Source organism: Choristoneura fumiferana, chromosome 9, assembly GCF_025370935.1.
Source record: "Choristoneura fumiferana chromosome 9, NRCan_CFum_1, whole genome shotgun sequence".
NCBI classification, from domain to species: domain Eukaryota; kingdom Metazoa; phylum Arthropoda; class Insecta; order Lepidoptera; family Tortricidae; genus Choristoneura; species Choristoneura fumiferana.
The window spans coordinates 455563-470260 of NC_133480.1; the positions used below are offsets into that span (position 1 = coordinate 455563).

The 14698-nt window shown below is 36.2% G+C and overlaps 1 protein-coding gene across 3 annotated transcripts in view; it reads left to right on the forward strand.

Moving 5' to 3' along the window:
• pigs (GAS2-like protein pickled eggs) overlaps positions 1 to 8177 on the forward strand; it is a 252245-nt gene extending 244068 nt beyond the window's left edge. For all 3 annotated transcript variants that reach the window (XM_074091762.1, XM_074091761.1, XM_074091760.1), the window contains exon 5: positions 4914 to 8177. In XM_074091762.1, the coding sequence (XP_073947863.1) occupies positions 4914 to 5812 (899 nt within the window). In that variant the 3' untranslated portion in view covers positions 5813 to 8177. The remainder of the gene's footprint in view (positions 1 to 4913) is intronic.
• Positions 8178 to 14698: the final 6521 nt, after the last annotated feature.

A 14698-nucleotide genomic window follows, 5' to 3' on the forward strand; every position in this document is an offset into this window, starting at 1 on the left:
CAAAATGAGCTTATTATGGTTTTTTTATTCGACGGATGGAAAACGAGCAAGTGGGTCTCCTGATGGTAAGAGATCACAACCAGCCATAAACATCTGCACACCAGGGGTATTGCAGATGCGTTGCCAACCTAGAGGCTAGATGGATACTCAAGTGCCAGTAATTTCACCGGCTGTCTTTACTCTCCACGCCGAACACAACTGTGCAAGCACTGCTGCTTCACGGCAGGATTAGCGAGCAAGATGGTGGTAGCAATCCGGGCGGACCTTGCACAAGGTCCTACCACCTGCACCTGCACCTGGTGATGTTAATGATATACAATTTGTTATAATATCTCGTTATTAATTACCAACCTACAGCAATAAGCATTCTTTAACAGATTTTACTAAAAACCTAAATCCGTATCGCCTGACTGACTGACTCATCAACGTTCAACCCAAACCCTATCTAGGACCTAGAATGTTTAAATTAAGGCTCTGAGATGTTTAGTAAATATTACTCGTGTGTGTTAGCGTGAAAAGTCCTGTGCGTGGTATTTTGACTATGAGTGAAAATCACGAATGTTTAAGACATTATATCTATTCAGATATAACCTGAAATAAGAACGGTTTTTGTATAACTCCTACGGGATAAGAAGTTCTAATAAAATCAATTACTGATCAAAACGAATCCAAACGCGACATGTGTGCTATTATTTTTTATTGAGTGTACTAGTGTGCTGGATATCCTGGCTGCAGCATCAGGCCGAGAATACCATAATCTTGCATAGTTATATACATACATGGGTGTTTTTAATTTTAGGTCCAAATATGTTTGAAAGTAAAGTAAATACCCATCATGCGTCTAAGATTCCTACCGCAGCAAACAAAAGAGCTGATGATCTTGAAACGGCTAAACCGATTTTGATAAAACATATCTAAGAACCATCGCTAGAAAACCAGCTTTCAAATACAAAAAACCGCATTCAAATCGGTCCACCCGTTTAAGAGCTACGGTGCCACAGACAAACACACAGACATACAGACACACAGACACACATAGCGGTCAAACTTATAACACCCCTCTTTTTTGCGTCGGGGGTTAAAAATACGTCGTGTTCATAGACCCTTCGGTAGACTATGCGTACATAAAAACAGACATACAACTCGGAAGTAGACGCGAAGGCGACGGCACATATAAGGCAATAAGCAATAGTTTGCCGGTTTAGGCGAAGCAGGAACCAGTCATGAAGGACGTGGAAGTATGGTCTAATGGTGGCATGATACCTTGTCATAATTGTTTAATTGCATTAGTTATCAAAGGTCAAATTGTATCACATAACTGATTATATACAAGGCGTTAAATAACTGAAAACCTCAGTTTCTTAACTGTCTTTTTATATATAATTTTATGTTAGGTTTAATGCATACTATTCGTAAATGAAAAAATAACCGCAAGTTTTTCTAAGTCCTACTTGATTCGTGACTACATAATTTCGAAATTCGTACTTTGTCAGTTGCACTTTGCAAAAACAAAAATGACAGAAATATGGCCTGTATAAAATAATTAGAGATTGTCTAAATAATAGTGAAAGTCAATATTAGATTTAATGGGCGTATTTTGCATTTCTAACTTTAAGGGGCTGTTTCGCCACCATTGATGCCATTTCTATTTGTTTTGTTCGAATAGACGGAGACGGCATCACATTTAACCGTCAGTTAAGACTAATCAATGGATGGTGAAACAGCCCCTTAGACTGAAAAATTAATCAAACTTATAACACCCCTCTTTTTTGTCGGGGGTTAAAAAGAGATCAAAAAACAACCAGTTTTAATGTACGGTATTTATTTTTCATCACACTTGCTCGTAAACAGTGTCGTAACATGCAGGCTGCCTTGGTTGCAACCCCCCAAATAAAACCCTCGACCTTAATGTGCTTGTCATGAAACCCGTGGTCGGTCGCATGAGTCATTGCGCGTACACATTGTCTTGTTTGTCGGTACTAGGATTACGAACATCGACTCATTAAAGCCCTCAGTCTTCGACTTCGGGCTTCTAATAGACTCTCGTTCGTAATTCCTTATTTACCGCCCTTAAGACACAATGTACTATTACGGGTCATGTTGTCTGAAATAAATGGTTATATTCGTTATATTATTGTACTTATCAAATTTTATTAACATAGTTTTCGCATGAAATAAGTCACAAACGCGACCTCTTCACAAGCTTTTGCGTTAACTTATTTAATTATCGAGATATAAATTCTATCATTAAATCAAAGACAAAAATGTCTGACCCGAAATTGCCTTGATTTAAACGCTCTTTTTGTTCAAAAATACTCAGGTACTTTCATTATTCGAATGGCACTAGTTCTTACACAGTTGACATGACAGGAGTTTTAGCTTATATACAGGTGTAAACGTCACGTACGTGTAAACGTAATTCATTACTCAGGTCAATGACCTACAAGGCTTTGAATAAGCTATAATTACTTCCGTTTGTATTCAGAATAAATAATTTTAATTGTGTATTTATTTTGAGGAAATGTTAGTAGGTGACTTGATGTTTGGTTATGGAAAAGGGGACATTCATGAGCCCATATTTATTATTGTATACTAGCTTGGGAACTATACAATTTTCCGGGATAAAACTGCCCTATATTCTCCGGGACTCAAACTGTCTGTATACCGAATTTCATCAAAATCGGTTTAGCGGTTAGACGTGAACAAACAAACAAACAGACTTACATACTTTCGCATTTATAATATCAGTGGTTTAACTTCTAATGTGCCTCATCTAATAATAAATTATTAATACAATATAAAAATACTTTATTTGCTCTAAATGTACATTTTTTTTAACCCCCGACGCAAAAAGAGGGGTGTTATAAGTTATAAGTTTGACCGCTGCGTGTATCTGTCTGTCTGTGGCACCGTAGCTCTTAAACGGGTGAACCGATTTGAATGCGGTTTTTTCTATTTGAAAACTGGTTTTCTAGCGTTGATTCTTAGACTTGTTTTATCAGAATCAGTTCAGCCGTTTTTGAGATATTGCACTTTCAAGTGCAACAACAATGTCGGGGGTTTTCCAACTTTTAGCTGGTTAGGTTAGGTTAGTTTATTTCATCAGTGAAATTAAAGAGGCTCTTAGGTATTTTTTTTGAGTAATGTCTGTCTGGGAGAATTCGTTCTTATAATTCAGTAACTATTTAAAAGGACTGATTTTTTGCCGTAAAGGCCCTCGATGATTCCATATCCGATGATAGAATTGATTATTTGTATTAACACGTGATGACATGATTATTGTTATTACTATGCTATCATTAAAGTTGTTAAATATGGCCGCGAGATGACGAAACTCTGCCAAGTGGCGAGTCACTCAAATCAATAGCTTGAATTATTATAATTATTTACATTCCAGCACTCCAAATCAGAATAATATTTGCATGCCCTTAATCATTTCGTCGACTCGTCTGTGAAATATTCTCACGTACGACAAGAACCCTTGAGTTATTAAAATACGAAATGCCAAACAAGTGTCAACTGCATCTTGTATGTAAGTAGGTACACAAGATGTGTTGTTGTTATAATTTTTACAGTGCAATGATGGGAGTTGTTTTTATAGATCTTTGCACCAGAAATGGTCATTTTTTTATTCCAGTTTTTTTTTTATATGAATAGTTAACCGATAAATTTTATCTCGATAATTATCAAAGAAATCGATCATTAATCATTAAGTAACCGATTTAAATTACGATTTTTTGTATTCTTTAGGTACTTATTTAATTTGAATAAATAACATAAATGAAAGACTTTTGTTAATCTTAAATAAAAAATAAATATACAGAGCAGAGCAAATAAATATGCATGTGAGGCGATGGACGATAGATGTTCTTCTACTGTTCCAATATAATTTGTTTGTTACCTGTTAGTGTTTATTCGTTAAAACAATAATCTTTCATAGTTAGTTTAAGTTGCATGACGAATTGGTCATTAAGTACTGTAATGTCATGTTTAAACGTTTTTATCAATAAATAAATAAATAGATAAGATTAATCTAGATCAATGTTTACCGAAAAAAGCTTTAACAACGTAGCAAATTTTATTTATCGGAGACGTGTTACAAATTTCAAAAATACCGTCAAACTACTGCTCATTTTGTAATATTTCATATTTAACGGATTTAGATGTAAGTGCAGTATGTGTCAATCAACCTTGCCCAAAAAATCGTTTAACCTCCAAATCCCAGCTTCTTGCACAACTAAAGTCCTTATAAACTCGCCCATTATCAACTAAATGCACCTGACTGTCAATCATTTTATAAATATCACACTTGTTACCTTTTACACTGCGCCTACGCCATTCGAGATTTAGTTCGGCGTCTAAATAAACACGATTCAACGATCAAGGGATTGTAAACTGTATTGAAATCGAATAAGGTGTCTCAGAATGGGCAAGTAGTAGTGACGTGTAGGATAAGTGGTGCAAAGATCTTGTTGTATCCTAATATGTGCAAAGAATGTGGTCGAACTGATTTGGAGCGAGCAAGATGGCTGTTTGACAGTTGATTTGAAGAGAGACGGACAAATGTGTATGAGATTTGTTTAAGTAACGGATCTTAAATAAAGATGATCTTGAAACAGAAGGTTGTTTCAAATTAGACATGTTTCTGTTTCTGTTTTATACCAAAGTACTTTTATTCTAAAAGAAATTCTGTGCCCAACAATGGGACGTATCTAGGGAGATGATGATAATGATGGTTTTAGTTATTTCTTCTCCTTCGTTTTACGGTCATTTAGATACTCATCTAAAACCTCATTTAATATTTGGTACTTTCCTTGTATCGACATGTATGTATCCCATTCGAACACAAACTTCAGTAGACACATCAATATTTTTCTTTGATAAAATCTAACTTTTCCATTTTCTCATTGCAGAGCGTCTCGACCAAGACGATGGCTGCCATATGGACCGAGAGCGAGACGACTACGTGAGTCTCAACACAGGACTCCGCCGCACCGGGTACGCCGACACTTTCTACGGCGGCAAGAAACCTTCCTCCATTGACGACAAATCCAACAGAGGCAGCCCTGAACGCATCGTTGTCCCCGAAAGCAACAACTCCCCCAGTATGAGCCTCAGAGCGAGCAGGGAGCCAGAGTCACCAAAAAAGACTATACGAAGCCGCCAGGCCAGCAGGATCCCCCACTCACCAGTGCGAGCTAGAACCCCCAGCCGTGGTAACACACCAAGCCCTAAGCACACCGCCAACCCAGTTCAAACATCGCCTAAGTTAACTCCTAAGCTTCCACCTTCCTCCAGAAACACCTGGAGCGGCCGCACGGCTCCAAATCAAGCAAAGACTAAAGCTAGGCCAACTATTGGTGCTGATACCTTCGACAACCCTAACAAATCTCCTAAGGCCAAAGCTAAGATCACTCCACAAACAGAAGCGTTTAAAAGAAACTCTCCACTCAGAGCCAGTAGCGTAACCTTAAGATCACCACCGAATCAAAAACCTCTCAGTCCTCTACTCGAACATATTCTAAGATCGACTGAAACAGCAAAAGACGATGCTGCAGTATTAGAAAAGATGAAGGAGATCATCAGGACTTTCTCAAAAGGAGAGGACTCATTGTCCAGAACAAGTTCCAAAGATTCAGATTACGCTGACTTCACTTCAGCTTGGGTTATGTCTGATGGAAAGTTAGAAAGGTCTACTAGTACCAGGCAACTTGCTGCACCTAGAAAGGATCCTAGGAATGGTGCTTCCAGGATACCGGCGCCGGTGGCTCTTGGCTGCCGAAGGTCCACGTCTACTTCTCAATTCCAATGACAGGGAGAGTCCCAGGACAGTGAGGAGTTCAGTGACAAGTAAGACTGAATATGCCGTGATGATGATGAAAGTGAAGGTATCGAGTGATAGACAATGTTCCGTTTGATGGCAATAATTAGATTGTACGGAAGACGTATTTAGAAGGTTTCTGAATGGCCTGGCATAGATTTATAGCTATAATTCAATGGCATGTAATGGCACTGGCTAGCCATGCCTGTTATAATATGATATATCTTTCTATTTATCGAATATAGTGCGTAGTGTATCTACAATTTTATATACCATATCTTTATGTGAATTAGCTTTATCAATTGCTAATGTGTAGAATAACGTAGGTTTTTTATATTTATCTAATGTCACTAATTGGTGGTTTCATCTTTTCACTAAAATGTAGGAAATTTACACTAAACTCTGTTTAAATTTTGACAGAAAAATATGGCAATACTATATTTTTTCTTGCAAAAATTGAGCATTAGATCATAATGACATTAATGATTAAAATGTCAGTAAATAAAGACATTCTTAACACTAGTAAGTAGCACTAGATGTAACTTAACGATTGCTTTTAAGTTAGCACTAGTGGTTTTTAAGTTTTGGTTGAAATTAAGAATGTATTACATACTTCTTTTGTTTAACCAACGGCGAATATCATACAGATCCAAACTGTCGAGAATCAATAATTCTTAATAAATGAATATGATTAAATTATTAGTTTGCCGCTGGTTATTTCACAAATTGAAGATGGTGCTAATTTAAAAAAAATAGGTTTATTTAGTTTATTTTATTGAACAACGTTAAACAGGAAGGTTTCTTTAAAGTGTCGTTTTGAAAATCTAGATGGCACCGCTATGCTAATGTTTAAAGTGACATCTACAGATTAGAATTAGAACTAAATGACATTTTTACCTTCCTCGTCAAAACATTCAGCGGAGATTTTATTTTAGTTCTAAGTTCCTTAGTCGAGGCCCAATAAAATGTGTTATACGAAAGACAAGTTAAATTAAGTTTTAGTTGAAAAGTGACAATGTTTATTTTATAAGATTTTTTATTCGTGACTAAATTTATTCAATTGATTAACCCCGGGGAAATCGAAAGTTAATTAATTAAGTTAAAATGGAGCATTTTAGAAGCATTTATTTGTTGTCATTCCACAGTATTTGCCGGGAATTTTGGCAATGTTAAAACCAGAAATCTCATTTTTTTCTCTGAATGTACATAGGTTGTGAGGAGAGTAGAGCTTGGTATTTTAAAAAGGTCATACATGTAGTTTATAAAGTCATTTAACAATAACATCCAAAATTGTACCTCATCAGTATACCAATAAAGAATAAAAATATTTTTTCACGCGTAGTCCGATTAAGAAGTTTCTAGATAATCACAAGTCATGCCATATAGGACCGTCCAAAAGTGGAATATTTTTGAAATTGCATTTTTTCCGCTAGCGTGCCTAACAAAGTCGTATAATCTACACTTAATCACGTGATTCTAATTACGCAGAGCACTTTGTAAAATATTTCCAAGTATAACTTTACAATAGATGTTCATTTTATAAAAGTCTACACACCGTGTCGTTGAATACAAATTAAAAACATTGTGACAATTTATGATCGTTGCGTTCGTTTCTCTCTTTCCGATTTATAGGCATCGCCTAGCGTGTGATAGAGATGGAAGCTGTCGCTGATTATAGAAGCTTGAAGTTTATCGTTTATTTCTGACAGACATTTTCGTGACACATTTCGAACTCGAATGAGAATCCACCAATGAGAGCGCTGGATTTTGTCGCGATAGCGTCGACTGAAGTGTCAAAAATAATACCTAAATGATAGGCTTTGCGTTTTGATCGGTCTGTATTTTAATTTGTATTTAATTATTCGGGTGGTGATTAAAGATTTTTATTAATAAAAAATGCTAAAATACTTCTGAAACAATACCATAATTTGAATGCTTGTACTCATACCAACATTGCTCTATTTTGATGTAATGGAGATTACTTGTAACTGTAGTTTTTGGTACAGAATGAAGATGAAAATCTCAATAAAAATTTGTTATTTTATGACATTTTACAATGAGCCTGACCGTATGTAAATCTTCGTCAAAAAACAATCGACTTTTTGACATAACTCTGTATGATATATCATTGCATTGGGTTCATAGTAAAATGATTTTGACATAATGGCAGATTTTAACTGTATCAAAAAAGCTGTTAGGTGTCTCCATTATATCCCTTAGTTAAGTATTAACCTAGTTTTTGTTAGTTTAAAGTAATAGAGGCTAAGTACGACTTAGTTGCTTCGATGGACGTTACCAGTGACTATGCCATAGACATTTGTTATTCTATATTTCACTGAATAAAATTGAAACAATATTTTTTCGTTTTATTTGCAATCCCTATTATGAAAACAAGACAAGGTATATATGGACAAGGTATACAGGACAAACAAGTCTATAGTCAGGTACACATGTTTATACGAAGCAAAAAAAAATAAGGACCGTTTGAGTTTATCGGTGGAATTAAACCATAAATATATTATTATAAATGGGTAAGGCCGCGAATTTTGACCAATGTGACATAGAAATAACATAAAAAAAATACGTGACGTTACCATAAAACGTAACGCAAATTTTTATAAAGCCTAGATCAAACTGGTAAAATTCCCATTAGATAACGCATGTATGAAAAAAAATACATCTCATATAATAAAGTGAAGTTTTTATTTTTACTAGAACTTTCTGACGATACTGATCTTAAATCTGTCCTATATGAGATCTATAGAGCTAAACATGAGAATGTGGAAGTAGAAGTACCCTCTAGTTGACGAACATCTTTCCAAAAGTGTATCTTTACATGCCTCTCTAACACTGACAATAAGGTGCACATTTATAAGCATAACGAATTTGGATGTGGTTTTTTTTTTATTCGACTGGATGGCAAACGATCAAATGAGTAAGAGATCACCCCGCCCATAAAAATCTGCAACACCAGGGGGTATTGCAGACGCGTTGCCAACCTAGAGGCCTATGATGGGATACCTCGTGCCAGTAATTTCACCGGCTGTCTTACTCACCACGCCGAAACACAACAGTGCAAGCATTGCTGCTTCACGGCAGGATTAGCGAGGAAGATGGTGGTAGCAATCCGGGCGACCTTGCACAAGGTCCTACCACCTAGTTGTGAGCATGCTTGTGACTTCGACTGTACAAGCTATTAAATACCTCAAAGAAATGGCCAAAACCCTAAATCACAGGTTTACCAATTTAGGAAGTAGTATCTTAGTTAAGTGGACAATGTAAAAAGATGTTTTTGGAAATAAATTATTATGATTATTAAGTTTAGGTAACAAATGAACTAAGTAGGTAAGTGAATCTCTCCGTTTGTCTCTCACTTTAAATACGCTATGCATGTAGCAGGACGTGAACACAGAACTCGCCACAATTCTCTTGTGCCGATCCCTTCACCTACAGATTAAATTTATTTAACTTCAAAATATCCATCTAACTAACTTACTGTGCGTGCAGTCATTGGAAACCTAATAAGAAACTGGTGTAAGTTAGAATTTTTCTGTGTGAACTTCCCCTTACCACATTTTTTCGTTACGTTATGAACAAAATACGTAGCATTTTGTAAAAATGTAACGTAATCGTAACGAAAGTGTAACATATTTTATACAAAAAATCGTTTATCATGGTGAATAACGACATTTTGAACATAATAACACATGCCACTTACATGGAAAGATTACCCTATCGTATGAAAAAACAACCAGTTAAAAATAATCACTACTTACCCTTAAAATCGAACAAGCACTTTCGACGTTTTTTTCGAAAAAAAACCTCCGCGTCACTTTTGATGGCTGTTTGTCAACAAACTGATGAGATTTATTTATCTCATCGATGTTGCCCTATTAGAGATTAGTTGCCAGTGTACAAAAACTAATTTCTACCGAAATTGGCGTTAAAGGTAGCTTAAAAAGCGTCACCTAAGTATTCGTAACAAAACGTGTTTTTGGCACGTGAAAAGAAATAAATATAAAACATGAAAATTATTTGATTATCATGATTCCGCAATCGGTAGGACTATCGTTATATCATAAAATTTCGTTTAAACAAAAAATCATGATCATGAGAAGTTAAATAGCATGAAAATAATAAGGTATTAAGTACTCGTGGTCAAAAAAAATAGTCAATTTTCGTTACGTTTTTGACGGTAATATATTTTTATTATTTTTTTAAAGGTTTAAATCAATTATCTCATTTGCGACCTTGAGAGTTTATATCGTGTCATATAATAAAAAAAAAAAATTAAACCTTAGGTGTTATCAGTTTTTTTTTATCAGCCTTCCAAATTTGAAACGTCCAAATTGGTTCAAAATTCGCGGCCTTACCCAAATATGTACGAGTATTTGTTTCGTGTTATGTTTTATTCATAAAAACATTTTCCTAATGTATTTTTCTGTGTATTGAATATATGTGTAAATTAAGGTTTCTCTGCCATTTTTAAATTAGGAATATTTATTAAGAACTAGCTGTTGCCTGCGGCTTCGCCCCCGTTGTATTTTTCTAAGTTTTCTTCCATAAAAACCTTCTGACAATAACGAACACAACAAAATAAGAATAAGCGAAATCGGTCCCGCCGTTTTCAAATTTTGCGCTTCGAAACACATTTAACTATTCATATTTATTTATATAGATAGAAAGAAGATTATCTTTATTACTATTTTCGTTTTACCAGTGAAACTCATGTGGCCTCTGTTTTATACAAGCTTTTATTTAGTTTCACCTGACCCATTGTCTGTCTGTAATAATAATAATATCTTGCAAGTTAAATTCGACCAACTTCCAGTAGTTGGATTGACTTGAAATTTGGTATACTTATCCAAATTGCAAGACAATACAGTAACCTTGGTAGTGACATCCTGGTAGTCCAGCTCGTCTCCACAGGACGGAACTCTTCAACGGTTAATGGCATCAACTTGAAATTTGGTATGCAAATGTAGTTTGGTAAAAATAAAAGTACCTACGGTCAACAAAAAAAATACAACCGAATTGATAACCTCCTCCTTTTTTGAAGTCGGTTAAAAAGTACAGTATAGAGCCATGTTATTTTGTTATGAGGATTAAAGTTTCTATCTATTTATCAGTCAGCAAAAAAAAGCTTAATTGTATTAAAAAATATTTTTTACCACAAACATTTCTTTAGGTAGCATACAACTTATTCACATACAGCCTCTTTCAACCAATGCCGCCCTGTCTATACCTAAGGATGTACGAAAATTTTGCAATCTGTTTACTTCTTTCTTCTTAATGTAGCTGTCAATCACCAGTCATCACAAAACACAAACTACAAACCAAAATTACCTACCCAAAATCTTCCGTAAACACAAAAAAATATCCAAGACAAAATCCAGTAACCTTTCCATCTCGTCTTTTGAAAACCAATTCCTCCATCCTGGGTAGCGTCTACTAATCCTTCGCTCGCTTTGTCAAACGGAAAACGAAGTAGATACGGTAAGTTTCTGGGGCTGGATCTATGATTGAAGATGATAACTCTTTTTCTTCAGACTTGAGAGTTACACTTGTCGTGGAGTATCTTCCACTCATCCATCCTACAAGCTATTCTCCTGACCTCTTCTCTTGATACGAAACGACAAGAACTTTCTATAGTATGTGATGATAACTACCGTAGGCGACAGGCTAGCAACCTGTCACTATTGTACCGTTTTTGTCAAACTTTAAACCTAAAATTGCTAATAGTGGCTCCGAAGCGGCAACGTTTCGTGTGCTCTGCCTACGCCATTTGGGAATACAGGCGTGATGTTGTGTGTGTGTGTGTGTGATGATAACTCAATGAAGAGTTTATCGAATCAGGCGTTACCAGCCTCATACACGGTACGATTCGTCAGTACGATCCCTCGCTACAGACTGATCGAAACGACGAATGGATAGTGTATGTCAAGATCGTTAATGATTTACTTCATCGAAGACGATGTCGGAGATCGCAACAAAATCCCATGCAATCATGAATATCGTAACGATGAATCGACAGTCTATGGCTCTTTACGATCAATCGTCGCGATTTTCATCAGATCGATCGTACGTAGACGAATCGTACCGTATATGGGGCCCTTTAAGGAGGTCCATAATTATTAATGAACTATGAACAATTACTTTGCTCACCCGCGACCTTCTTCATGTGCAGCTCCTCCGCCTCTACACGGGTAAAAAGGATTTCTTCAAAGAAGACAGAGCACTTTCTCAAAATATTTAGTTATTCCAAAAAAATATTTACTTAGGCTAATGCAATATTTTTAAAACAAAATAACTGCTCATCTTTTTCTAAGACAATTTTTTTCTCAATTTTGTTCTAACTTTCAATTAAATGGATTGAACTTGAATCAAGAAATTTTAATCTTCTTGGATCACATTTAAATAATCTCAAATCAATGACTTGTTACTTCCATAGAGATTTATCTTTTGCTCGAAGTAACGTTATTCTTTAACAAATAAAAAAAGATTTCATGAGGAATATATTTATCTCACTGTATAAATAGCGGTCACTTAATTGAAACAACCTGTTTTCTATGATTAAATTTATTTCTCTTGCAACAAATGAACATTTTTAAGAAGATTTTGAGCTATTTTAAGAAAACATTCTCTTGCGTCTATAGGGAGAGAATCATTCTTTTGGAGTTAACAAATCAATTTGTCTTATTTTAAGATATCTGTTTTTACCGTGTACTTGTTAAACACGTACATCACACAAACGCAACTAACACCACGACCACACTACGCTAACGCATTTCAAACTCAACCAGATTTCAACATCGCAGACATCGTATCTTTACAACTGGTAGCTTGGGGAACAGTTGTGTTATTCTGATGATGAGCTCTGGTTTAGTAGTGACAGTTGGGCTTGTGTACATCAGCCAAATAAGTGGTCTATCAATTTTTAAACAAGATCCTATCAATTGAACATGTTGCTAAAGTCGAACTTTCAAGTTGACAGACACGTCTATTGGCATTATTGTTTTATGACATGCAAACGATTATCAACTTTAGGGTGGCAGACCACATATTTGGCTGATGGTACGCAGGATGTACGCTATGTGAGTTCTTCCAGTATGGAGGCGGAGTTGCACGAACACATTTGGTGCATAGACGTAGCTAGCGTAAAATCGTAGGTAAATAGAGTCATTTTATTTTCATAGTTCATTAAATGATGAGCGCTGGCCGCTTCTCTCATCATGCAGCATTCAGTGAATCTCTGTCTCTTGCACCAGGTGTACCACGTACGTGCTTCGATTGTCAGAGAAACTTCTGTCGAATTGTCTTGTAACTTTTTACAGACCAGATTCGTGTCGGCAATCTTAGACCTCAGCAATGGCAAGGGGAGCGACCGTCTTTGTCTAATATTACTAGTTCATAAAGTTGTCTCTACATAGTATAAAACAAAATCGCTTCCTGCCAACCCTCTGTATAAATATAATGAACGCTTAGACATGGATTTCAATGGAGTTTTCATCAATAGACAGTGATTCAAAAGATAGGTGTCTCGGCTTTGCGCTGGTGCCTTTGATAATGGACTTCTTTTTTCACCTCTTGTTTTTCAAAGTTGCCCCCGAGCGAAGCTGAAGCTACAATTAATAAGAACTTTTGCATGAGTCCAATTAATATCGGCCATAGCAGAACATGTAAAACTATGTTCTACTCGGCCATAGAATAGAGTCATATCAGATATTTATCGCTCATTAGACGACCAGATAGTGGTTAGAACCTGACTAACTTGAGGTCTTCGACCGTGTGGGCAGATATATGAAAAATAGAAGTCGTATTGCTAAGATGTATTTCTATATGCATAACTACTTAAACTTTGGGACTATCTCGTAATTGTCAGTGACTATATTTAAATTCATTGAGTCTAATAGTAATAAGTACATTAAAACCTATTTCGGTGTCTCCCCAAAAACAGCTTAACTTGGGACCTGGAATTTGGAAAATAGAAAATGAGCAATCAATGCTTTGACCTCCTCGTGAACAACTTCTTTGAGGCCCTGGTGTTCCTGTTTCTGAGCCTGACCACGTACATGGCTCTCCGGTGCATCATCAGGAACGTGGGGCCGTTCCAGAGGAACTAGTGATCAGGTAAGCCCAGTCAAATCTAGAAATCTGACGAAACCTGTCAAGAGCGAGTCGGGTTCGCATAGAGAGGTTTCCGCATGATTAAATTACATTAAATTGAAACATTTTTTTTTTCAGCAAACGTTCCCGTAACTACGTCTAACGACTACCAGCCCCTTGTATCAGCTAAATACTATTATGTGGTCTACCACCCTAAAGTTGATAATCGTTTGCATGTCATATAACAATAATGCCAATTAATAGACGTGTCTGTAAACTTGAAAGTTCGACTTTAGCGACATATTCATTTGATAGGATCTTGGTTTAAAATTGACAGACCACTTATTTGGCTGATGGTACCATAAACGTTGCAAGTCCCACAAATCGACATAATGAGAGTTTCTTGACAGGTGAAATATCGCTAGATGGCGTTAGTACCGAGTCCATTTGACGTTACAGTCTTGCTTGCGATTGGCTCATACAGTTATCCAATCACAAACGTGACGTAAATGTCAGTTGTCAAACCTCACGATAGTAGCGCCACCTAGCCTCCCATAAAAAACCTTATTGTTAACTTTCTCACAGAAAAAAAGTGAAAATTATGTGGATGCACTTATATAGTTTGTGGTATAGCGGTCAGAGGCCTTATTGTCTAACGCACTTGGAATCACGATTAGTTTCATCAATCATCCATCACTTTCTGTCAAACGATATGTGACGAGAGTGGAAATGAGATGGTGAATGCGATCGCGAGCGCCCGGGCGTTAAGCC